Source organism: Leuresthes tenuis, unplaced genomic scaffold (assembly GCF_036924035.1).
Source record: "Leuresthes tenuis unplaced genomic scaffold, fLeuTen1.0.hap1 SCAF_3, whole genome shotgun sequence".
In the NCBI taxonomy this organism is placed as follows: Eukaryota; Metazoa; Chordata; class Actinopteri; order Atheriniformes; family Atherinopsidae; genus Leuresthes; species Leuresthes tenuis.
In genome coordinates, this window is record NW_027325357.1 from 21821833 (window position 1) to 21847048 (window position 25216).

Here is a 25216-nt window from a genome sequence, read left to right on the forward strand (position 1 = left end):
GATGTTTGGGGAAAAGGCAGAAATGACAGGAACTACGATAAGGCTGCCTTATTTAGAGAAAAGAGCCTAAACATTTAGAGGCTCTGGATGGTGGAGTGAGGAGGAAGCAAAGGGGAGAAAGCTGTGAGGAGATGCAGAGCTGTCTGGAAAGACCGTTTCTGTTGAAAGACTTGGTTTCCTTAAATAGGCAGTGAAGCTGGCCATCACTGCGGCGCGAACACCTGAAATTATGTCACCAAGGAAATGTTTGTTCTGCTGTCTCTCACACGGTTTCGCCAGCAGATGTTATTTAAGGAGCACACAAGAAATTCCAAAATTTCCACTGTTACTTTTTTTCATGTTTTAAAGAAAAAAAACTATTTAAAATTTATTTTTATTGTAGCTATTTAGATTTTTTTTATCTTGTCCATATAGAGCAACACAAACAGGGTGGGGGAAATTTAGCTCATATTTGTAAATTTGAATATGAAATAATCTGGTCTTTTTGTGTGTCCGACGGATACTTTGGGATACAATCGTATGTTAATATATATATATGTACACTGTTAATATCTTTTTAGATTCGTGATAGAATAATAACTCCTTGAACTCAGAAAAGACACGAGGGATACTTTTATGGCTTGACGAAATGAATGTTTTAGGCATTGAAACGAGGCCTCTCTGTTTGACGAAGCCCTGCGAAAGTGCAGCAATGCCCTCTAGTGTGCAAAACTGGTTTCTGAAATCATGAAATCCTGGCAATAATACCTGGCTGAAATAATACCTGGCACAATGGAACTCATTGGATCTCTCCAAATAATGTGCCGTCCTTTAATGTGAGATCTGTGCGTGGGTTTTCCTTGTCTGTGTTTGAGACTTTGGATTAATATCTCAAGTTTTGAAAGTGATTTCTTTTTTATATTTGAGACACTTGTCTTAGATATTTAAAAAAGCAGCCAAAAAAATCGGCAATGTATTGATAAAATATTACGTTTTCAATACTACTCATATTGTATAAATCCTGATAAACTTATTTTATAATAATGCGGAATTCTCCAAAGAATGGTCTGTTATATGCACCATTAAACGCTTTGTTTAGTATCTGACGTTAGAGGCGGGGCTTTTCGCCAGTCATTCTGATTGGCTATTGGAGTTATTGGCTTGTTCATGCGCGTGCGCAGTTTGCAGGGAAGATGGACGTTTCCTTAGTCTAAAACGCAGCCCGGAAAGGTAAGTTGTTAACTGTACTGTAGTGTGTTTTACAAACAACAACACGAGCTTAACAACGAGCTTAACACAACTCGCAGTTATAGAAAACTTTAAGTGTTCAAGTAGTGACAGGCAACATAAAGTTGTCAGTTTGTGTGGTTATTTTTCTTACTCAGCCCAAAGCTCGTTTTAAAAGTTTTAACAAAATGATAAAGGTGATTCATCACGTTTGTTTGCCTAATTAAATTTTCAGAATCATTCTGAAGAACTCCTTGTTAACGAAAACATGATCGTGCCCTTAATTTCGGAGCGTTTGAATCAACGGTAGCGTTAACGTGTCCTGCTCGGCAATTGAGTGACAGAGACTTAACAGTAACGTAATACGTTTGCGGAAGTTACTTGAGTTTAGGGCTCTACCTTTAACTTGATGTGTTACTCATAATCAGTAAACCTGACATTGAAACCTTTTAACTGTGGAAAATTCAGCGAAAACAAAAAATAACTTAAATAAATACTTTTCATGCTGTCGATGATGAACAAGCCCCGCCCCGGTGATCTCTTTCTGCACCCTGAAGGCTTATTACGTCAGTTCTGTTTGAGTCAGCGATGGTGATAGATATGTAGTTATAAAACCTGACGAAACAGATATTTAACTGTTGTTAAAAAAACTAAAAAAACACTCACGTGTCTTGGAGGGTAAAGGACAACAAACTTTGACACACACCTGGTGACTAAACCCTGGAAACAGGTTTTACATGACAAAATTTTCGTGCATTTACAGTTTGGAAGTGTGAGGATGTCTTGTTGTATTTGCAAAGCGAGACATTAAAGGCCTCACTGTGAACTTCCATCAGAAGATTGCCATTTTCAAAACTTAAAAGTAAGAGGTTAACTTGAGAAGAAACCCTGAAAAAATAGTGGGTTTTTGTCTGTAGTTGTATCCCTGTGTTCTCTTAAGTCTGAATTCATCACTGAGAAGGCATCAATGAAGCAGAATCTGGGGAATTGGAATTTGATTAAAAGAATGATTTTGAAACCGCAGCCTTTTACAAATTCAATATTTAATGCTTGCGTGTGACTGTATGACCCTTTTATCTTTCTCATTGTTAACCTTTTCAGCCATTTTCACTGCAGGCTTTCTTCTTCTCGCTGTCTCAGTGCAGCCGAGTCAGCAGTTTTAATCAACTATGACTCCAAATAATTTCCAATTTAAAAAAAGAAAAGAAAAAGAAAGCCGAATGACTAAAGAAAGTACAGCACAGCAGAAGGCTTCATATCACACTCACGTAACATTCGGATTGTTGGATGAGTGACACGACAGGCCGGAGTTGAGGTTTTGTTGACTGCACAGCAAATCAAAGCCCACGGCTACAGACTTATTCCACTTCTTAGACATTCTTTTCCACAGAGGCCTACCTTTCTGTCATGATTTCCTTTATATCTGGCCCGAGCAATGGTAAAAATCCACAGTTTGCAAGCTCTTTGCTTGAGTTCTTCCCAAGATCACTGGGATTATGGCAGATTTTCAAGTGATGGTAGAACATTTCTGCTGGAGAGTTTCCCCTGTTCTTTGATGGCCCAGAGAGCGGTGGTCATGACCAGAAACTGTGTGGCCTGCGTGTGTGCGTTTTCATGCCAGGCCTGTTTGAATGGACCGTCCAAGCCTTTCAGAAACTGCTGGTCTGGCTGTCATGTGACGTGCAAGAGGGGAAGTATGAATTCAGTGTGTCAGTGTGGTGTTCTGTGCGCTTGTGAAATTGTATAAGATAGAGGAAGCATCAGTGTGTGAGTGAATATACTAGGACTCTCTCATAGATTGCTATATTTTGCTCGCTTGTTCAGAACAGAGAGGACTAGAACGCCGTCATCTCTAATGACCACTGATCAAGTGGAAAGTCCCATTTAGCCCAGCTGCTACAACAGACTGAATGCACTATCGTAGCTACGTCTCAAAGGTGTCAAAGCTAACAAAATGTAGCCTGACGCTGACAGACTGATATGATGGGGCATCGGTTTTGTGAGGCAGGAGAGCATTGCGGGTGAAACGGAGTTGCAAGGTTCCTCAGAAGGACATGGAGGTGAAGTGTCTTGAGACAGTTTGGGAGTTCATAGAGCCGGAAAACCCCTCATAAGTGGTGCTGATGGCGGAGGGGAGGTCAGGGCAACAGGACCTGCTTGGGGGGGGGCATCTGCATCCTTCTCTCTGGGTAAGACATGGAATTTGGACATAGTACAGACAGAAATGTTTCTTGGACATAATTTAGATAATATTTTAGTCTATCGGATCCTTAAAAATCTCATATTTTTCATTACTATTATCTTGGTGTGTGTGCGAGCCAAAATAACAATTGAAAGCTTCGCAAAAGTAGTATTTAATCTAGAACTACTGTACTGATTTATTTGCGGTGTTTTCTCTTAAGTTCTTTCCAGCATTATATTGAACGTTGTTTCGTCTGGCTGCCAGTTTGTGACTTTGTGTTGTTGCAGAGTTTTCACTTCAGTTTTAAATTTCAAATAGCGTCACAAGGTAAGAGGCTCAAACATTGGTCATTAGAAAGGTACTTCACTGACTAATTTCATGGTCCAGCCACGTTGATCGCAGCACAAACTAGTGACAACGTTTTGTTTTTTTTAATTGGCAAAGTTTGACTTCTTGTCGTTACAGAAGAAGCCTTGTTGTTGTTGGGGATTTCCACATCTTCAGGAGAAATTATAATACACAATAATAAGGATTTTGAAGCTTCTTTTTACCAAGTGTTGACGTGTGCAGCCAGAAAAGTCACTGTATTCCACTTAATGATCCTTCTCACTTAATAACCACCGCAGGGCGAGAAAGTGACGTCAGTGGGGTCTTTTGTCATACGGCTTCAAACATCTAGGACTGTTCAATAAATCCCATCGTAACTCCTTCCTGTTGAACTTTTGCCCATTAGTCATGATGCTCTTATTCCAAAGGTTAGTATTGGTTGATGGTTAAACTCACAACACTAGAAATACTTGCCTGGCAGTCATCTATGTGACATCCTTCTGCTTTGGAGCTAACTTGAGTGAAAAGGTTGGAATCTCTTGGCTTAAAGGTATTTTGATATTTGAATATTTTCATTAGTTGTTAATGCAAGGAATTGGATGAAATAGTTTTTGCTTTAAGTGAATGATCAAGGGGGTGGAGGGGGGTCTGTAATAGTTTATTTTGTCTGCTACAAAAAAAGAAAACCAGCTGAAGAACCAAACTGCAAAATGCAGCAAATAATGAATGCAGAGCAGACACTTTTTTTTCCTGCTGTGTCATGTCACGGGGTATCACTTCATGTTTTTGTTTACAGTCCCAAACCATGAATATCGTGGGCCAGCTGGCTGAGACCGTGTTTGTGACAGTGAAGGAGCTGTACCGTGGTCTTAACCCCGCCACTCTCACCGGAGGGATTGATGTCATCGTGGTGCGACAGCCTGATGGATCTTTCCACTGTTCCCCCTTTCATGTCCGCTTCGGGAAGCTCGGTGTGCTGCGCTCCACAGAGAAAGTTGTCAGTCTTTGTCTTATTTGAATCTTTTTTTTGCTTCAAATAATCCTCTTCTGTCTGTACAGATTGTAGTCGGTGTGCTTTTGGTAAAACTGAAAATCTCATTTCGCCTTTATTGTAACCATAGGTGGACATTGAAGTAAATGGAGAACCTGTTGACCTGCACATGAAGCTCGGGGACAACGGAGAAGCTTTTTTTGTGGAGGAAAATGAAAGTAGTGAGGTAGGCTGGACAACAATTGTGGTGATCTATTCAAATTCCAGTCATTTTTCGATTCTCTTGAACTCTTTATGTTCACTGTACATGAATTTGTTAACTCTCCCTGTGTCAGGTCCCAGCCCATCTGTGCACCTCCCCGATTCCTCTTGAGGTCCCTGAGGATATTGAGGAGACCACTGAGGGGACCCCCTTCACAGGGTGCCGCAGAAAGAAACGCCGGCGCAAGCGCATGCGCTCTGATGCCCACCTGAGAGAAGAGGCCACCTCCTCATCAGAAGAGAGAGACAGAGAGAAGGAGTTGGAGAGGGAAGCTGATCTGGCTCAACAGGAAAGTCCCGAAGCAGAGGAGCCGTCTACTCCATTACAAGTTAGGTCAGTCAGTCATTCAGATGAATTTAATCAATATTATTCCATTCATGTTCACGCTTTAATGTTACAGAGCATAGTCCGGCGAATGACTCGTGCCCACGTTACAGTAATGTCAGGGTTTGCTCATCTCCAAAGTCTTATTTATATCTAACACAGAGCATGAGCCGACGATGGTTTCTCACTCACCCAAAAAGTGTCCTTTTTTTAATCACAGCCTTCCTCTTCAGCACTACTACACAAACATGTGTTGCCAGATTTCGTGACAAAAACAAGCAACCTGATCTGTGAAAACAAGCCCAAAGTCGCTCATGATTTGGCATCTCAAGTTATCAGCATCTCTCTGTTAATGATGTAGATCTCCAAGTAGAATTATTCACTGACGTTAGTGGAATAAAAGATATTCAAACGCAGTAACTAATGGCACATTAATGCATTACTTGAAGTTATGCTGCGTACGTCTCTTGCTCGGTCCATTATTGTTGATGGGAAAGCATTGTTTACCAGCACTCGATGCTAACTTACAGCTGCACTGCAAACAGTTTCCCTCTCAGATCAATAGAGTAACTATCTCTGTCTATATACAGAGATAGAGTGTGTTTGCTTGCTTTTACTGTATTCCATTTCACACCTGATGTCTGGGTTTTGATAATAGATAACATATTTGAACACACCGCATGACACGAAATTGTGTCAGCAACAGTCAACATGATAGTGTGTCCTTAGCCAACGTACAAATGTACATAAACTAACTCTTGCCTGTTATTCTGTTGAAGTCTTGATGGTGGAGTCCTTCCTGTTCAGGGTCAGACTTCAATTCAAACTGATATAGTTGAAATATTCTGTTTTTTTCTCTGTGTTGCAGTAAATCAGTGTACTTCTCACTGACTGAGGAGCCAGATGAGGAGCTTGGGGTCGTGCAGACCAGAGACACTCATCCACACTCTGATGGAGAGCAGTCGCCCTCAGAAAGGTGTTAGTTTACTTTAAAAAAAAAAAAGGAAAAGTTATTTGTCTGCATTGGGAAGCTTGGCTGTGTATGAACGGATCTTCCTCTGTTTTTCTCCTCCACAGCAGTGTGTTCTTCAGTCGACCAACGTCTCCAAAGAGCGACTCTGAACTTGTGGTGAAAAACCAAGATCCGTCTGGGCCTCAGATGCAGTGGAACTGGGGAGGCTTTCCGGTGGTAAGACAACAAACACACACACAGATTCTACATTAATGCTGTAGATGTGGTCTTGCCATGCTTACACTTACGTCCTTCTGCTCACAGCTTTGTCCGCCAGAGAAGACACCAGCAGAGTTGGAAGCCATCCCTCATTCCGCCACTTCTCATTTCTGTGTCATTAAGAGACAGGACTCATTTGACATGGGCAATGAGCCTATGATCACCTGTGGGAGAGTTGACAGTGTAACTGTAGTGAAACCACAGCCACACAGGACACACTCGCTTGATTTAGATAACTCCTCCATACAAACCTCCCCTTTATTCCAGAAGAAAGACTCTCATATTGCCTATTTTACCCCCACTGACCAATTCGTGTCTTGTTCTTCATCAGTGGACGTAGATCCAACAAAGTGTCTTGAATGCACACTGGGCCAGGAGGAGAAAAGAGACTTAGATTTTAATGCAGCACGTCACGGTACTGATTCTGGTACTGGCAACGAAAGCCAGAGCGTTGATCGTGTTGGTACAGTGGACAATACACATCCCAAAAAAGAAATCAATGACTTCACAGTCCTAGAAACAAGTCAGATAAATAGAAAAGCATCAGAACTGCAATACCAGGGTGTCTTATCTGAGCCAAGTGATCAGGGTTCTACCAATAGTGCCCCAATCAGTGAAGGGGACAGTGGGATAGAACCCTGTGCCGAGGCAGGAGAGGAGGACAGCGTGCCTGGAGTGGCTGATGGATCAGAGGGAAACTCGCTTACTGAAAAATCTGCATCAAACGCAGAAATGAGAGACACTCAGCTTGGCTTGACTGTGGCAGAGGGGTTGGCAAAGTTTTCAGAAGCATCCAAAGTGGAACAACAGGACAAGAAGAAAGGTGAAGTATTTCTTCTTTTTTTTTTTTAAGCTTTATGTTTAATTGAGTAGATGCACCCTTTAACTGTAGGGTGTACCGCTGTTGATGAGTCAATTCAATGCAGGTAAAAGAAATCAACATCTGGGACCGTCGGATATTTACTTGGATGACCTGACCAAACTGGACCCTGAGGTAGCTGCACTTTACTTCCCCAAAAGGTGAGAATACTGTCGGGTAATGATCAGTGAAATCTGTGTTCTGAACCGAGAACACAGTGTCATTAAAAGTTCAACAACCCAGTAATCATGCTATAGTACCTATGAGGTGAAGTTGAAGTGAACATTGTTTGCAGTGAGGTGGATGGAGCATTACAGCAGGGGTCAGAGCAGGGTCTTGGCTCAGATAGCCAGTCGCCTCAGTCAGTCGGCAGTGGGCAAATGGACAGTGGCACGGAGTACCTGTCAGATTCTGCCTGCTACAACATGGACATCAGCATGTCCCTCTGTGGACAAGAGGGCGACACCAGCCAGATCACCAAAGGTAACAGTGGTGGAATGAGCGCCGGGTCGTCAGCATCACCAGCATGGTGAAAGGTGAGACTTCCATTGGAGTTGAATCACTCTTTGTTTTTTTGGTTCTAACTCCAGAAAAGTTCACGGAGCACCTCGTGACGTACCAGGATTTCGTCAACAATCCGGGAATCATAGAAGATCCGAGTCTCGTTATCTGCATAAATTCTAAGTAAGATTTTAAAATATTGATTCAAAAATGTATGTTTTAAATCCCCATTTACATCACAGCAGCGTCTCCTGGAGTTACGTGAGGGACTGAATCCCATTGTTTAGTTTTTCTTATAGAATGGTTTTAAGTGGGACTCTTCAGATGATTCGTGTCAGCAGAGCACCTCGGTTTTCTGTTGTTACATGCTGGACAGACTGCAGGTCATTTTCATTTTAACAGACTATTTCAGCTTTGTCACCATCACATCATTAACATTATTACCATCAACATTTGTAGTCGGACTGATCTGCTTCCACAGACGGGCTTTTCTTTGTTCTGATTAATTCTGCCTGAGTCGCTCGGAATCGGTAGACACAACAAGGACACGTTTATCTTCTATTTTTCTTGGCGACCAAGGTGGCAGTTTCTCTCCATATGATTGGTTGCCTGAATGCGATGACGTCGGCACCTTTCCAAAAAAGTTGATAGAGATTTTCGACTCTGTTCTCGGAGCTGCTGCACAAAAACGCGGGACGCTCTGTAAAAAGACACTGAGCACAGGGCTCATTCACAAGGTGACCACATGTGGCCACAGATGCTCTCCACTCATAGGGAAACACAAACCTCTGGCTCCATGAGGACAAATACATTTTCATTCTTAACCACCCTTAAGGGTATCGCTGTTTGGCTTTAACTTGTGTAACTTTTCGCAGCTATTACAACTGGGCTGTGGCTGCTCCAATGGTTCTGTCAATGACAACTTTCCAGAAAAACTTACCAAAGGTATATTTTAATTTCTTCTTCTTTTTTTTTTTTTTAAGTTAACCACAAAAATGTAACTAATGGTGCTCCCTTAATGTCCGTCCATCAGGAAGTGACTTTATAGGGTATAATCTTTGTTAACCAGTGAATTTGGTGACAGGATTGATACATTTCGTTCTCTCTCTCTCTTTCTTTCTTTCTCTCTCTCTTTCTTTCTGTGTCCACACAGAGTACAATAGAGCGACTGGTGAAGGACAAGATGCCCAAAAAGTCCGGACGCTGGTGGTTCTCCTGGAGACGAAGAGACATGGACAGCAGCCAGGTAGCTGCTCAGGAGTTCTTGTTAGTTGTTTTTTTTTTTTAGTAGGTTGTGAATAGAGAGTTACGTATTTGAACCTGCTGTGAACACATGCAGTAATCGACTGTAAGGGTGTGGCTTTGCTAGCTTGGGTTGTTTTTGTTTGTGTGATTTCATTTGAGCATCAGAGGCTTAAAAATGGTTGGAACTATTTTATCTGGTTCTGACAGTATGACCTCCTTGTTTCTTCAGCAAAAACACTCAAAGGAAGAGCAGGAAGAGTCGCTGCCAAGTGTTTCCTCTACAGTGAAGTAAGTCACCTCATTAGGAAATGATCTAACAGTAATGATCCAACCCCGTGAAATCTCACTTTGTTTCAGTTGGAGCCAGTCCACCTCGTCCTGCTGTTGTGCAGCTGTCACACTGCTTTATCGTGTTATTGTGTTGATAAGGACCAGTCGGAAACATCATTACAAGGACTCCTTGTACCTTGGTGTTTATCTGTCTATTTGGTTGTTCACATACACACATTTAGGCCAGAACTGTTGGTTATTGTTATTGTTTAGCTCTCTGACAGAGATCAATTCAACCACAAGGCAGGAGAAAAGAGACACTGTAAATTTAGTAATTAGCTACAGTCAGCGGGGTTGCATGCACAGCTGAGATGAGCCTTGATTACAGCTCGATTTGGCCGTTTAACCGAACCACCCTGCTGGTTTCTGTATACATGCGCAGGATAGGAATAGATTTATTGACTGAGACATGCACTGTGCTGCAATGCTGTGGACTGTGTGAGTAAACGCTCAAGACAATCTCCTGTTTTCTAACTTTCTCTCTGAGAGAACGTTGTAAAACGTGTAAATCGAGTCGCATTAGTTGTTGCAGTTGTGAAATCAGGGTATTAACTGAGCAGAGCGAGCTGACACGTAGCCTTAATGTGCCGGTTTTCAATCACAGTTTCTGTGTAGTCGTCTGACCAAAGAAAAATGTGTGAATGAGAGCAGCTTTATTAGGACTTCTGCTGTGTTAATATACAACTATGCTTTACTATTTTTTACAAAAAAGTAGAACTTTGGAGCATGCCACACAGCACTTATGCCCATTTTGGTCTAAATTAGCGTAGGCATGCAGGGTGATTTGATCCCCAAAACTGATGTGTTGGTCTGCTTTTGAGAGGCTCGATTTCTTGCTGTTTCAGTCATGCCTTTTTAAAAGTCAAGTTTGGGTCTGACAAACACAATGGTTTAATTTTTCCTTTGCTCTTCAACTGTCATTATGTGCTTAATGTTGTGGACCTTATCCTCTTCCATTAGTTACAAATAGTCACATTTTTTCATTCTCACTGTGAAGCAGACTCTTTATTTAGTTAGTATGCCTTGGTGCGAAACAGCAGTGAGAATACTTTTTAAGTTGAATGGGATTAGTTGACCATGCTCAAAAAGCTGAATCTAGTGAAAATGTAGCAGAAATCAAGTGAGTAATAGTTAAAATGGCTTAGTTAGTTGCTGTGACACATTCCAGGGTTTTTTGTGTACAAATGAATGTATTTTTCTGTTGTTATTAGTGTTATACAATGTGCACACAGCACCTTAACACAGACACAAAGTATTAATGCCTGTTGTTGTTACCTCAGAGCAACACTGGATGACATTGACAGTGATGAGGCAGCGGGGCTTGGCCGAAAAGCCAGCCTTCCTTCCAATCCATCCACAGAAACTCTTAATGCCACTCAGTCCGTCAGCCAGATGTACCGAAAATCCCTACGGCTGACATCTAAACAGATAGTAAGCGATAACTTCAGATACACCTAAAAGTAATACACCTAAAAGTATTTAAAGAGAATGAGCCATCAGTTTGTGCTGGGATGTATTCTAACTATCCTTTCCAATAACCAGGAGCATCTAAATCTGCGTGAAGGGGCCAATAAAGTGGAGTTCAGTGTGACCACACAATATCAGGGAACCTGCCGCTGTGAGGCTGCTATCTACCTGTGGAACTGGGACGATCGGGTGGTCATATCAGACATCGATGGCACCATCACAAAGTAAGAACCGTTTTCTTGCAAAGCACCTTGGCTTGACAGTCGGATAACAGAATCTCAGTGGAAGAGTGTTTCCATTTTTGTGTCTTGTAGGTCTGACGCTCTGGGTCATATTTTACCGCAGTTTGGAAAAGACTGGACACACCAAGGGATCGCCAAACTGTACCACAAAATACATCAGTATGTGGCATCACATTTTTAAAACATTATCTTGCTTTAAAGGAGCAGAAACTGTTTGGGTGTCTTCTTGTTTTCTTCCCTCCAAACATCCTCGCACATTACTCACACAGTAATAAGGAAATGTAACCATGACGTGTGTCTGTTGTCTTCTGGTTTCTGGTTTTTCTGGTGTCTTATATTGTATAAACCCAGTAAAACGGACTACCTTGAATACTGTATTCATGTAGGAAAGTACTGATTAAAACTGTTCATGAGCTTAATGGACCAGAACAGCGCTACTGTAGACACACTTTGAAAGCTTATTTATTCACAGACAAAACTGAATTTTTAAAACTAATTCTAACATGGGTGCCTCCTTTTTTTTCTTTTTTTTTTTTGCAGAAATGGATACAAGTTCCTGTACTGTTCAGCGAGGGCTATAGGTATGGCTGCCATCACTAAAGACTACTTGCAGTGGGTCAATGACAAAGGCACGGTGCTCCCTAAAGGCCCTGTGTTGCTGGCTCCCAGCAGCCTGTTTTCAGCACTACACAGGTAACAAAAACACCCACTGAACTATTCAAAAGAGTCTTGAATAATCATAAAACTTTGTCCCAACAATTAGCAGCAAAGTGTTCTCAGGTAGCTTTAATTTAATTAAGAAACGTCAGTTGAATGAAGTCTGGATGACAAAGAAAACTTCTGAACTTGATCTGACATCTGGCAGACTGCAGGATACCTTTGGGAATAATTATCACTCTTTTCTAAATTACACCAAGTCGAGACTCCTGCATTTTATACAGAGGCAATTAAAATGGAACTTATTTGTTTCAAAGACAAAAAAAACAGGTGCAGAATTTCACAGAAATAACAGCTTTCCAATTGTTAAGCACTCAGGTGGAGCCTGAACGCTTGCAAGGAAAAATCCCTTTGACTTTGAACTGTTTTACCGTGTGCAGAGAGGTGATCGAGAAGAAGCCGGAGGTGTTTAAGGTTGCCTGTCTCAGTGACATCAGGGAGTTGTTCAACCCGCTCCGACAGCCTTTCTACGCGGCCTTCGGCAACAGGACTAATGTAAGTAATGTTCCAGATCTGGCAGGAGTCTTAAGTAACGTCCGTATTTTTAGTTCAGATTTTCCCGGTGCTCTGCGTGTCTGGCAGTGATTAAGAGCTTTACACAATGCAGAATAGGCATGTTTGTGGATTCTAAGATCACATTGACTAAAGGATTTCTGATGGTGCTTTACCGCTCTGCTAGAGAGACAGTCTCTTATTGTTCATAAGTAAGACTAAGGTTCAGTGACTCGTCACACCGCCACTCCACTCTTTCGCAGGACGCTTACGCCTACAAGCAGGTTGGAGTGCCTGAAACCAGGATATTTACCGTCAACCCAAAAGGAGAGCTTATCCAGGAGATGACCAAAGGCAATAAGTCCTCGTAAGTATAGAAGGGAAATGCACAGTGCGGTGAAGTTTAAAAACGATCGGTTGATGAGGTTTTTCATGACTTTGAGCACCTGAATGTAAACAGAAATATGTTTACCGCTAACAACAAACTTTTACCATGCGTATCGAGACCATTGAGAAATGTTCTCTTTGATTATACAGGAGACATTTTTAGTCTCCTCTGAATGTTTGTTCATGGGATTGTGCGCCAGTTTTCCACAAACCTGTTCTGTGTGTGTAGGTACAGCCATCTCAGTGAGTTGGTGGAGCATTTCTTCCCCATGCGCTCTGCTGAGGGCGGCACTGCCTCCGTGCTCGACTGTCCGGACTACAGCAGTTTCTCGTACTGGAAAGAGCCTTTACCAAAACTGGACCTGGATACTCTACTATAGACACTCTCCTACATCTACCAAACCCATACATGCACACACATGAATTCAAAAACGTGCATATTCTCAGACTTCTCCCTAGCATTTCTGCCTTTGAATATACCTGCCAACCGCAGTGCCTCTTTATAAGCTACGAATGAGTTACAACATAAAGAGATAACTATTCCCTTTTAGACTGTGCAGCAATTATACCTTTGGACTGTATCAGGTTTTTGTTAGTGTGTGTACCTTTTTAGATAATGTATAAAACTTTGTAACTTTCAGCTTTAGACACGGATCAAATGTATTAGTCTGGAAGAAATTAAGCTGTATGAGAAACGTCGAAAGTGATGCCCAAAACCTGCAAATGTGTCTTGCTCAAAGCCCACAGCAGACATGTGAGCAGCTAAAGCCAGACAGGCACCTGCAGCTACAGAACAGACTTGTTATCCTTTACTCAGTGGAGTTTCAAGAGACGTGTGCCTGTGGGTGAAATGTTTAAGCGTTGCGAGGGGTTTTATAGCTACAAGTTCCAGGAAACCAAGTACGGCTGGAGGGCATATTTGCAGTGCTTTTGCAGTCTGCTGGATCCTGAAGAGCATGAGATTACGGACGACTTTTAATGTCTCGACATGCTCTAGAAGGGAAGTTTTGATATCATCTGAGTCGAGGCTAAAGGTGAACTACCATGACGACCGCTCAAACGATCGTCACCGTGAAGCTACAGCAAGCACGCTAATGGTCTTCCTTCCCTGTAACCCACCACAGAGTTTAGAAATGTTTGTACACTACATGAATGAGCAGGTGCACAAGTCTAATAATGTGTTTATTCCAGGTGTGTAAGTGGACCTTTGGGGTGGTTTGACTGGTGCTGTGTCTCCCTACCATAACTACACTGTCATATTTAATATATTTGCGTGTCTGTCATCGTCCAGCTGTGAGCACACGCTCTAAAGTTGAGAACTTTGCGGTTATTTTCAAGCCAAACGCACAAAAAGATGAACGAATTCAAAACTATGTCTGTATCGTTTGTCCTCTGAGTTTAATGTCATTGAGCTAATGCTCAGTCTTCCAAAATGAGATGCGTTTTATTTCCAATAAAGGACTGATTTATTTATTCATTATTTCTTTCATTTCTTAAGCAAACGCGTTGATGTTCTTGGAGTATAGTTGGGTTCTTCTTCTTTCTGAGCTGTGTTTTGAAAACAGACCACCAGGTGAAGTATTTTTTTTATAGTGACTGCTGGTTGTGGCCAACAAAGGGAACTGACAGTTCAGAGCAGCAGGTGTGCGCTGGTTTTTAAAAAAGAACACTGCCAGCTGATCACTCCACTCCACAGCACCATCGAATAGTATTTCAAGCCAGTCGGGGTGAGGAGGTGAGAAAAGTAACCCCAGGTAACCCCAATGCTGTGATATATATATATATATATACATATATATATATATACATATACATACAGGCCCTATTTTTTTGTTATTGTTATAACTTACCACGTTTTCTACTGAACTTGAATGAAAAATAGTCTAATAATCGCCAAAAGGAAATTTTTGTTATATGAAATAAATATTCCTTTTTCATTATGGGCAGTCACTGTGTAGAGCTGTTGCTCTAAGAAAAGGTGACCATGACTTTTCCTGGTCTCAGCACAGCTGAGGAAGCCTATGGGCGCATCATGTCATGATATCGTTAATCTGAATTTTAACTGTAAGGTGTATCCAGATCATGTAAAGCAACAGTACGCCGTTGTTAAAGTGCTACCCAGACATTTGATGCTTAACACACTTTTTAATATCATCGGCTAAATCTACTTATTGTGGGGGGAAGTTGCAAATCTGGTTTCTGCTGTTGGCTTTCGGATTGTTGAGCTCCTTCAAATACTTGTAACTTCACTTGATCACACAGAAAGGGAATGAAAACTTTTTTTTTAAGTTGCGGGACAAATGTATTGATGTAAGATGTTTGCACTGCAACATGAAGTCAAGTTGAAACGTGTTGCTCAGAGATGGACGGAGGCGTCGATGTTTACGAGCGCCGATCTCTGCGTCACTGCGTTTTATTGACTCTTACTTACTTTGATCAGGAAGACCAGGCACAGGACACGTTGGCAGAAGGTAGGTCCAGTCGAAAAGGGGTCTTCTTTTCCACGTAAAAATAAACTACACGTTGCCGTCTGTTAAGCGCATGTGGCTACTGTGCCTTGTTCGAAAATGATGAATTACAATCATTTAGCAAATACTAAAGCCTGATTCACAAGAAAGCAAAGCAAAGCCACGGTAAAGGTAACAACATTTATGCACAGAAGCAGATCTAGTCTTAAGTGTGAGTGCGTTCATTGACAGTTCACTGAAGTGAAGGAGACCAGCCGTTGGATTTGACAGCGCGGATCCTGTTCACTTGAATCGAAACCTAAAAGTTACGAGTAAAACTCACGCACAGCGAATCGACTCAGAACGTGTTGTGGCCTGCACTGACATTTTCTTTGTCATCCAAGACTATTATATACTTTAGGTGCAACAAATATCTAATTTGCCTGAGGTGTTGTGACCTTGCTCTACCCGGTGTGAATCCTGGCATGTGGGATAATTCGAAGTTTCTCCGCACATTTTGCCTTTTGTTGTGCTTAGTCACGCTGGTTGTTACTTCCTGTATTTTGTCTGTATTTAAGTCTCTCAATATGTTCAACATCTATACCAATAATTATCTGCTTGGATAGTTGATAAACAGGCTTACATATTTGGTATTTCATTTTTAGTTTTTATAATTTGGTATTCTCAACCCAGAATTTCTTTAAAAACAATGTCAAATACATTTGAATAAAATGCTGAACGTGTGCATTTACTCATAACATTTATATTTTGTTCATTTTTTGTGTTTCTGAAGGTTTCCAGCACGTGCCATCATGTCTGTGAGTGACGAGGTAAACACTTCTATGGAGAATAATTCGGAAGCTTTGGCTTTGGAGCTTACGTGCCCCATATGCCTGCAGCTATTCTCCGAACCAGTTACTCTTCCCTGCGGTCACATCTACTGCTTTGCCTGCCTTCAGATCATGGGAGAAGGCCTTGACAAGTACAGCTGCCCAGAGTGTCAGGCTGAGTACCAGGGAACCGTAGCCCTTGTGAAAAGCTTCAAAATGCGCAGTATTGTAGAGACGTACAAAGCCACCGCTGGGAATATCAGCCCCTCTGCAGACGCCTCTGACAGCCAAGTAACGTTCAAGAGTCATCATAGCTCTGTCACAAATGACCCAAAAGGTCACCGCAGCTGTGCAACAGCTGGAGAGAGCCAACAGGATGGTGCAGAATGCAAAGCTGGCTTCAAAACGGATTCTGGATCCACAGAGTACTCCTTTAGTTTGAATGAAGGAAAAGGCAGTAACAAAGGCAAAATGGAGATGGATGAACCTAAGTTTAAACTTGCATCCTGGGCCACGGAGTTAAACCTCAAGTTGGAGGTGGCAGAGAGCATCCTGAGTGAAGAAAAGGAACTGGAGTCTGAGGTGATGACCTCTAATACTCAGCTGAGAGAGAAAGCATCCAAGCTCTTGGAGCAGATAAAGGATTTGGCGACGAGCTACAGTGAGCAGGTGACGCAGATGATTGAGGAAGAGTTGTGTCCAGGTGAGGCCAGAGTACGCAGTCGAGTCAGTCAGGCCTCCGAGCTGACGAAGCAGCTGAGGCAGGCTATGCTCCGAGCTGAATCTCTGCTGACTGAGCAGGATGAGATGGCATTTAGTGATGAGCTCCAAAGACTGCAACCGTGCATTGCGACGTTACTGGCAAAGCCAGGAAGAGAAGACCAAGATGTGGTTGGAACGAAAGTCAACTCCTCACGGGCTTGTCCCAAGCTGGAGAATATGAACTCTGATCTGAGGGAGAAACTTGGAGAGGTTCAGCGCTCCCTTCGGAACACCCTCAACCCATCAGAGGTGACCTTTGACCCAGAAACAGCCCATCCTAACCTGCTTCTGTCAGAGGACTTGAAGACGGTGACTTACAGCGCTGTCAAACAGCCCTATCCAACCTCCTCGCAGAGGTTTACCAACTTCTTTCAGGTACTCAGCACCCAGAGCTTTTCTGAAGGTGAGCACAGCTGGGAGGTGGAGCTTGAGGGCTCTCCATGGATCATTGGTGTGTGCTACAGTGGGAGGCTAGCTCGCAGCGGGCTGCCATCTGCCCTGGAAAGCAGCCGGAGCTCCTGGTGTCTAATGTGGTTCAATAACCTGCTGACCTCCTTTGAGCAGGGTCACAGTGTGCCGCTGAAGAGGACCACGGTGTCACGCAAGCTTGAGATCAAGCTGAGTTTCAAGACCCACAGGCTGAGTTTCTACAACATCAGCCCCACCAGTCCGAAGACTCATATCTATACCTTTAAAGCTAACCTGAGTGAGCCAGTGCACTTAGCCTACAGGATGATGTCAGGGCACCCCAAAGCCCGGGTCACTATTTATTCATAATCACAACTGATCAAAATGTGTTGCTTAGGACAAAGATCTTAGCAATTGCATTTAAAACTCCAAAGTTGAGACTTGATTTGAGTAATGAAGTAATGTTGTCTATGTGACAATAAAGTAGTGCTTCTGAAGTCAGTCATTACATTAAAAATATAAGTGCAACTGAAATGCACAGCATAGAATGATGTATGGTGAAGTGTATTTGACTTTTGTGCAATGCTCTCAATGTAATCTACATTCCAAGTGAAACAAAGAAAAAAAACACATTAAAATTTGTTGCTTGTCACATTGATTTTCTTCCATCAGTTCCAAACTTTTGATATGTTGCATTAGTTTGTATTTATGGGCGTCCAAAATGTGTCTTTACTTAACTGAATTTATTATCAATGTTTGAGACATAAGGATAACTAATCTATGAGACATCAGAGCAAATAGAGAATGAGAGAGAGAGAGAGAGAGATATGGTCGTTATGAAATACAAGAGCGTCGATCACGGTCTGGAAAAAAAACAACACGGTCACACAATTATTCTCGCGAGACCTCCTTCTATTTGATGACAGTGTCAGGTGACCACACGGGAAATTCATTTTGAGAAGGAAAGTACACAGCAGTTACAGCCGTGTCTCGCATTCGTGATCCATGTCTACGTCGATTACAACGTGCATGACGAGCCGTACAGCTTGGGCTGATTTCGCATTGTTGACTACGACGTTTTACAGCAGTTATATACTTGAAACCGAGTCTTCTGAAGCGGTAAGATGTGAATGTTTACAACCTGAAGCGCTTGTTGTGCTAAGTAGGATCAGCGTCAGCACACTGACTCCAGTCTCTCGTTTGTTTTGATGCTAACATGAACCAGTCGGCTTTTGGTCATTGGTAATTAATGGTAATTAGCAAGCCAAAGTGGCAGTCAGTTTTGTCACCAATATTGTGTTTAGTGCTTAAGGACACTCAAGAAAAAACAATTCAGTTTACAAGTGGTACATTTTTTTTGCGGAAGCTAGCAAGCTAGCAGCTTTAGCTGACGCCTGAAATTCCCCTTATGGCGAACTGAAACTATAGTGTTAATCAATGCCCAGGGACTGGTAATCATCAGCTGCCGATTGTAAATTTAAGTCTACTCTGGTACTCTTCTCAACTCCGCTCTTCTTACCTTCTTACCTTGTTTCTTGGTTTAAAAGATACGTGAGAGCCTTTCCCAGTTGTTGAATGGGCGTAGTTAAATGTAACTTTCTTGAGTTATGCCGTTGCTCACTTTATATTTAACAGCACACATAGTTGGTTTAGCAACGAGTCTCGTTACGTAATATTCACCTTGGCGGGGAAAGCTGTGACAGGTCCGTGGACTAATACTTATTAATGTCTGAGGTCTCTGATACTGTCGCAGCAGAAGTGTTTGTGTTAATTTGAGTTTGTTCCAGCAGAAATTCACATGTAAAATGTTTTCAAATGGGCCTCAGTACTAATGTATTTATCTTCAGGACTTTAGTCCACAACCTGAATTACCCCCAGCCTGGAATATGTTTTATATATGTGTGTTGACAGTTGACAGAATCGCACCTTTTCTTCCTACAGGCTCTGACACCATGCTAGCCACAGTGACTGCTGTGGTTAGGCTTGCGCAGTACAATGACACCGCTACACCTACATCACCGGAGAACACATCAGCATTCCCAACATGGCAACCTGATAGTGAAGCCAACATCAGCAAGCCTCACAGATGTCTTCAGGTCCTGTATGAGGACATCGGAGACTCCAGGTAATCAATACCCCTGACTGTAGAGAAACTAGATAAAGACTAACTTGCAGAATTACAGTCTCTGTTGTAGCAAAAATGCTACTTTTCAGAAAGTGCTTCATGATGTCCCTCATGTTCACCTCCCTGTCTTAGGGTGCGGTTCTGGGACATTTTTCTGCTGGTGCCTAATGTGGCCTTCTTTATATTCCTGATGTGGAAGCTGCCCTCAGCCAGGGCAAAAATTCGACTCGCTTCTAGCCCCATTTTTGTCACCTTCTACTTGCTGGTAGGACACACATCAAAAATAAAATGGCTCTTCCTGTCGTGCATCACATTAATTTCTATTAATAGGGGTGTTTTTGACCCACAGCTGGAGATTGATCAGGTGTTTTCTGCTGTTAGTAAAGTGAGTTTTTTGGTCAGGAATCGGGAATCACAATAAGTCGTAGAGATAGTGCTGCTGTGGGTACATTTTACTTTCACTTTTGTCGAACAGCATGGAGAAATGACCTTGTCAACCGGTTTAATGACATGGGAATGTTTTGTTTCCTATCCTGCCTTATTATCTATTTTTTTTCTCAATGTCTTTGTGTTTAATTCTATTACATCCTTCTGTCCTTTGGTATTAACGTAACAACCGCAACTAAAGAAAATAGGATATCTCAGCTGAGCCCAGGCATTAAAGGAACTGTCAATTAGTATTGCCATTAGTAGTCACCACCATACAGTTGTTATCAGCTATACTTTGGCCCACATTTTCTCCAGGAGGTGGACTGTTTAATGTGGTCTAACATGTTGCGTACCGTGTTTCTTAGGTTTTTGTTGTCGCAGCTGTTGGAATCACCCGTGCTATCGTTTCCATGACTGTCAGCGCATCCAGTGCTGCCACCATTGTGGACAAAGTAAGTAGGAGCATGATGCGTTCATATAAAACTGCATAACAGAAGAGGGGAAAAAATGCTTATTCATCATAACATTTTCACTGACTTTTGGAAAATACTGTACATAGTAAACCAGACATGTGTTGTGTACTTGTAAAGTGTGGGCATATCTTTTTATTTTCCACTAATTCAAATTAGGGAAATTTGCATACATATAGTAGGTCTGCAGAAAAAAATCTTAAATTTTCAGTATTGCTTATCTATTCTTCCTTTTAAATTAATTTTAATTGAACATTTTGCAGTTGTTGACTATTGTTTGTTTTAGAAATACATTTTAACTTGTCTTTTTTTTTTTCCCAAAGAAAGAACATCCAGTTTTTGTATGACATTGGCTTTAAATTGAGCTGGATTCTTGCTTTTATTTGATTGTATTAGTAGAAATAGTTGAGCTTACTAAATAAGCAGGCAAAAATGTCCTGCCAGAGGTGTTTGTTTTTTTTTCTGAAGTGCCCCGTGGGACCGATTTGAGCTGCAGTATGAGTTTAGTCTTTTATGTCTGAAAGGAATGGCCTGGTTGACATTCCACTCATACCAGGCAGATCCCAACTGAGTTTAGTGATTGGACCAACTGTTTCCATAACACACTTTCATGGCTTCTCTGTTGAAGAGAAAAATACCGTTCTTGTGTACTCTGTGGAGAGTGACCTGACCTGTGAAGTCATGCCTATGTCATGGGTCGCTGTGCATTAGAGGACAGCTGGTCTACTTTGCTCCAGCGGTTTCTCATGATGTTTGTTGTCTCTTTAGGTGCTGTGGGAAATCACCCGTTTCTTCCTGCTTGCTATTGAGCTCAGCGTCATCATCTTCGGGCTGGCCTTTGGTTAGTTTGATCTGTTTGTTTCAGTTCTCTTTTACTGTGTGTATGAACCAGTGCAGTGACTCTCTCTTTGTTCCCATGACAAATCAGTTTTGAAGTGCTCAATTTGATGTCTTTTCCATCCACTAATGTAATTATTAATTCAACTGAGGTCTTTTGTTCTCTATTCATTAACAAGGTCACCTTGAGAGCAAGTCCAGCATAAAGCGTGTGCTGGCTGTGACGGCTGTGCTGGCTCTGGCATACTCCATCACACAGGTAACGACGGAGGATAAGAGGATAAATATTGTTAATGGTTGTATTATGACATGTCATGGCAAGGAATTCTCATTAGCTGTCATTCTGCATGAAATTAAAATGATTAATACATTGGCCTAGGGCACACTAGAGATACTTTACCCAGACAGTCACCTGTCAGCGGAGGACTTCAACATCTATGGTCATGGAGGACGGCACTTCTGGTTGGCCAGCTCCTGTTTCTTCTTCCTGGTTAGTAAACAGTCCCTCTACAGCAATGAAAGCAAAGAACTGAATAAGTCGTAGTTGACCTGTAGATTTTGGCTAATATAATCCTTTTTATTAGGTCTACTCCTTGATTGTGATCCTGCCTAAAACCCCAGTGAGGGACAGGATATCTCTGCCATGTAAGTATTGGAGCAGCAAAGGAAACAATTTGGATTCGAGAGGTGAAAAGTTACAGTTGTGCACAAAGTTACAAAACCTGAGCCAGTTGTTGTTGAGTAATCCGAAAAAGGACCACGCAATTCATCAAGTTGGGAAATTGTTACCAGCTGTTGGGCCATACAAATCTCATGTGTGCAATCGGCTGTTTTTATCCTGATGTGAAAACATTTTTTCAATGAATTATGGTTCAAAAAGATAAATCTCCCCCAACAGTTCTTAAAATCACTGATTACACAAATTTCCACCAGTGGCCTTTTTAATGAAATGTTGAGAAGGAGAATACCCACTTATTTTTAACTTTGATGTGAAAAATATTTTTACATTTGAGGACATACAAAATGTAATGAGTCACATTCTACTTTCCCAGCCAAAAATCATGAAAAGTTTTTCTTTTAAATGTAATAAAGTCAACCCAGAGATGCCCAAATATTACATATCTCCACCTTGTTTTTAATCCTAATGAATGCTAACTTGTTAGCCACCATGATGAATTGTAGTCTAACTTGTCGTTGGTCACATGATGTGACTACATTTGTGTCAGTTGTCCATGAATCTTTTCTGCTTTGCTTCCTTTGTCCAGCTAAGAGGAGTTTCTATGTGTACGCTGCCATCCTGTCTTTTCTGAACCTCGTTCAGGGCCTGGGCAGTGCTCTGCTGTGTGCTGGGATCATAGAGGGACTCTGGTCAGTATTACTCTGTCCTTAGCAGTTCACTGGTTTCATTTACCACAGAAGTAGGAATAGGAAGCCATTTTTGGGAGTGTAATTAAATCAAAATGAAAGTAAATGTTTCTTCATATTTCAGAGTTGTTTATAGATCATAATCATAACGGTGTTGAGGTTATAGGAGCCGGGTGGTTGTTTTTAAAGTGATTGTTGATTTCATTTTGTTGCAACCCTTGATTGACTTGCTGTTTTTGAAGGGGTCCTACAAAGCTGAGTTGGGTTTAAAGGAGCGGATAAAACCAAAATAGTTCAGCCAGTGGCAGCAATATGAGGTTTCAGCTGTAGCTTAAAATCTCTTTATGCAGCAAAGCTTTTACTAAGAGCGTTTACTTTTTGCCTTCTTTGAACCAGCTGTGTGGATGTCACCACGTTCCTGTATTTCTCCGCCTTCGCTCCCCTCATTTACGTCACATTCCTGAAGGGCTTCTTTGGGTATGTAGTCATAGAAGATCTGTGGAATAATGCACCTAAAGATCCTAAAATGCTGAAAATCAGCTTTATCTTATTAATATTACATATTGATATTCCTATACCTGACAGGAATTGATTTGATTATACAATATAGGATTGCAATATATTTACATTGATAAAACCTGTAGAAACTGTATAATTTGTAACTGAATTTAAAATGGAGTACCTTGTTTGTTTCCTTATTTTTTCTTTTTCCGTCCTCAGTTCGGAGCCCAAGATCCTGTTCTCTTACAAGTCACAGGTGGACGAGCCGGATGACAGCGACGTTCACCTTCCTCCAACAGTTGCAGCAGGCCTTGGCCGGAAAGACTTGAGTGACCAGGGCCTGTATTACTCTTCCACCCAGATTGATGGCTCTGGTCCCGGCAGCTCTCGTATGGTTGGAGCGTACCTGGATGACGTTGCATCCGGACCCTTTGGTTCCAGCAGCATTAACAGCATTGAAGCTGACCGCTGGAGGCCCATCAACGTGTAAAAGGGTGGAGACAATATATAGCTATACAGACTTAAAATGCTGTGCATACATACTAAATTTGAGAGAAGAGCAATCAAAGAAGTTGGCCAATAAGACATTGCAGAGACAAGCGATTGGACACCAAGGAATGGTTTTCTTGGTCTTTTTTTTTTCTTTTGATGCCAAAATAAGTTAACGAACGGACACTTAAGGAAAGACCTTTGCTAATCTCTTTCTGAAGGACTGAGTTTAGCATCTGCTTTGTAACACTGTTGCCAGAAAGCTCTGCTGCTGTGGCTTCACACTCGAAGTGATGTCCCTGATTGTGGCCCCGGCAGTCTTGACATTGATTCTGTTTCACAGGCTCTTGAATGTGGGTGCTTACTGACTTGTCTTAGAAAACATTCAACTCCAGCACTAAGAATCAGCTGCACATTCCTCATTGTGTTTTAACCCAATTTTAGCTATGTAAGTCTGCAAAATCCCTTTGATATTCTTTTGATTCGAATGCTTGACATCTGTACATTCCCACGAAAAGCTCAGAGCGATAACATCTGAACAGGTTTAGCCTTGTGTTAGATTTGTGGCTGATCGGGTTTCCACTGATGTTTGTCTTGTCTTTGGGAAAAAAAGCAAAGACTTTTGATCCCATTTTGATTGCTCGTCTTGAATACTTGCTGACCCTGCTGTTAACAGGTATACTGTGTTTGTTAGACGCGTGTTACTGGTATATTATAAATACACCGGTAACTCCTCAGTATAGGCAGACCACATCTGAAAGGCTGCTTACTGTGAGTGACTTCAACACAAGGAATTCTTAATCTTACCAAATTGCACCTCACCCATACTCTCGTCTTTTCATTGTGTTTACGCTTCTTTCCACTTTTGATTTCTTACACCGGATGAATCATTCCTGCCTCTTGAGAAGACTTTTGTTTAGTCTCATACTCGATAATGAACAGCAAATGTGCAGAAGCCCTTCTGCGTATTCCATTCAAAGCAACATTTAATTTATTTTTTTCTGCATTGTTGAAAGTGGTGAATTTAGACAACAAACGATACCGCCCAGTTTAACAGTATTTAATGATGGGATCATTACAGTTTCATAACGGCATCAGAACTTGTGATTCCATCTGAGCCAGTGAGCTGTGGATGAATTTTAAAGCTGAAGTATCGAAGTACTGGGCTGTTTCAGAGAAAAGCTAAATCTACTCCGATTGTTGGGGGCTCGATTCTTTGGCTTTAATTAATCTCATAGAATCAGTGCTTTTCGTTCTGTATGACATTACCATGATAGAAGTGTTTTTGAAACCCTTTATATAACATTCTGTGCCTCCAGTTTTTCCCAGTATCACGATGTTTGGTATAGATGGACCTGCATATTTAACCTGACAGTATTAACAGGCAGTAGGGCGCTGAAAGCAAAAAAAATAAATATTGGGTTAAATTTTTTTTATATCTGTTCTCTTAATAACATCATGAAGAGGATGCGTTTCCAAGAATGTATAGCATTTGCCTGACTTTTGAATATTCTATTTTCAATTGTGCGTGCTAGTGGTTGATGCTGAGTTGCTTGGGAGTCATATGATTTTGCTCTTTCATCAGTTCACGAGTGAACCTATGAAATAACATTCTCACAGTAAATCTTTAGGTAATTTTGCAGATGCTGTTCAAATTGCCTTTATACTCAAGTGCGTTGGTTGTGTTCTGTTCGTGTTAATGCAGAGTGTTGACCATTCCTTACTCTCCAAAAATAAACTCTGGATTCTTTCATTCGGTTTTGTTTCCGTTTTTAATTTTATTTGTTAGA

The 25216-nt window shown here is 41.6% G+C and overlaps 4 protein-coding genes across 7 annotated transcripts in view; all 4 read left to right on the forward strand.

Moving 5' to 3' along the window:
* chchd6b (coiled-coil-helix-coiled-coil-helix domain containing 6b) overlaps positions 1-25216 on the forward strand; it is a 79671-nt gene that overhangs the window by 3598 nt on the left and 50857 nt on the right. The window lies entirely within an intron of this gene.
* LOC140303693 (phosphatidate phosphatase LPIN3) lies at positions 1167-14236 on the forward strand. Of its 4 annotated transcripts, none has more exons than XM_072382556.1 (20): positions 1167-1209; positions 4512-4712; positions 4837-4932; positions 5042-5301; positions 6161-6268; positions 6370-6481; positions 6569-7346; positions 7450-7543; positions 7678-7865; positions 7973-8066; positions 8759-8828; positions 9037-9129; positions 9358-9416; positions 10739-10889; positions 11001-11149; positions 11240-11326; positions 11708-11860; positions 12265-12379; positions 12640-12743; positions 12993-14236. In XM_072382556.1, exons 2-20 carry the CDS (start codon positions 4521-4523, stop codon positions 13141-13143), a joined length of 3054 nt encoding a protein of 1017 aa, XP_072238657.1. In that variant the 5' UTR covers positions 1167-1209; positions 4512-4520; the 3' UTR covers positions 13144-14236. The 4 variants fall into 4 exon arrangements, with proteins under 4 accessions (XP_072238657.1, XP_072238656.1, XP_072238658.1 ...); XM_072382557.1 differs by lacking the exon at positions 1167-1209 and adding an exon at positions 3845-4265; XM_072382555.1 differs by lacking the exon at positions 1167-1209 and having other exon boundaries at positions 3844-4712; positions 6373-6481.
* Positions 15120-17861, forward strand: trim107 (tripartite motif containing 107). Its single transcript, XM_072382558.1, has 2 exons — positions 15120-15234; positions 16004-17861. The coding sequence occupies exon 2, from the start codon at positions 16023-16025 to the stop codon at positions 17577-17579; it is 1557 nt and encodes a 518-aa protein (XP_072238659.1). The 5' UTR covers positions 15120-15234; positions 16004-16022; the 3' UTR covers positions 17580-17861.
* On the forward strand, positions 18121-25179 carry tpra1 (transmembrane protein, adipocyte asscociated 1). The gene is made up of 11 exons (XM_072382559.1): positions 18121-18329; positions 19152-19335; positions 19468-19600; positions 20130-20216; positions 21003-21075; positions 21251-21330; positions 21451-21561; positions 21656-21716; positions 22337-22439; positions 22833-22913; positions 23157-25179. Exons 2-11 carry the CDS (start codon positions 19163-19165, stop codon positions 23425-23427), a joined length of 1173 nt encoding a protein of 390 aa, XP_072238660.1. The 5' UTR covers positions 18121-18329; positions 19152-19162; the 3' UTR covers positions 23428-25179.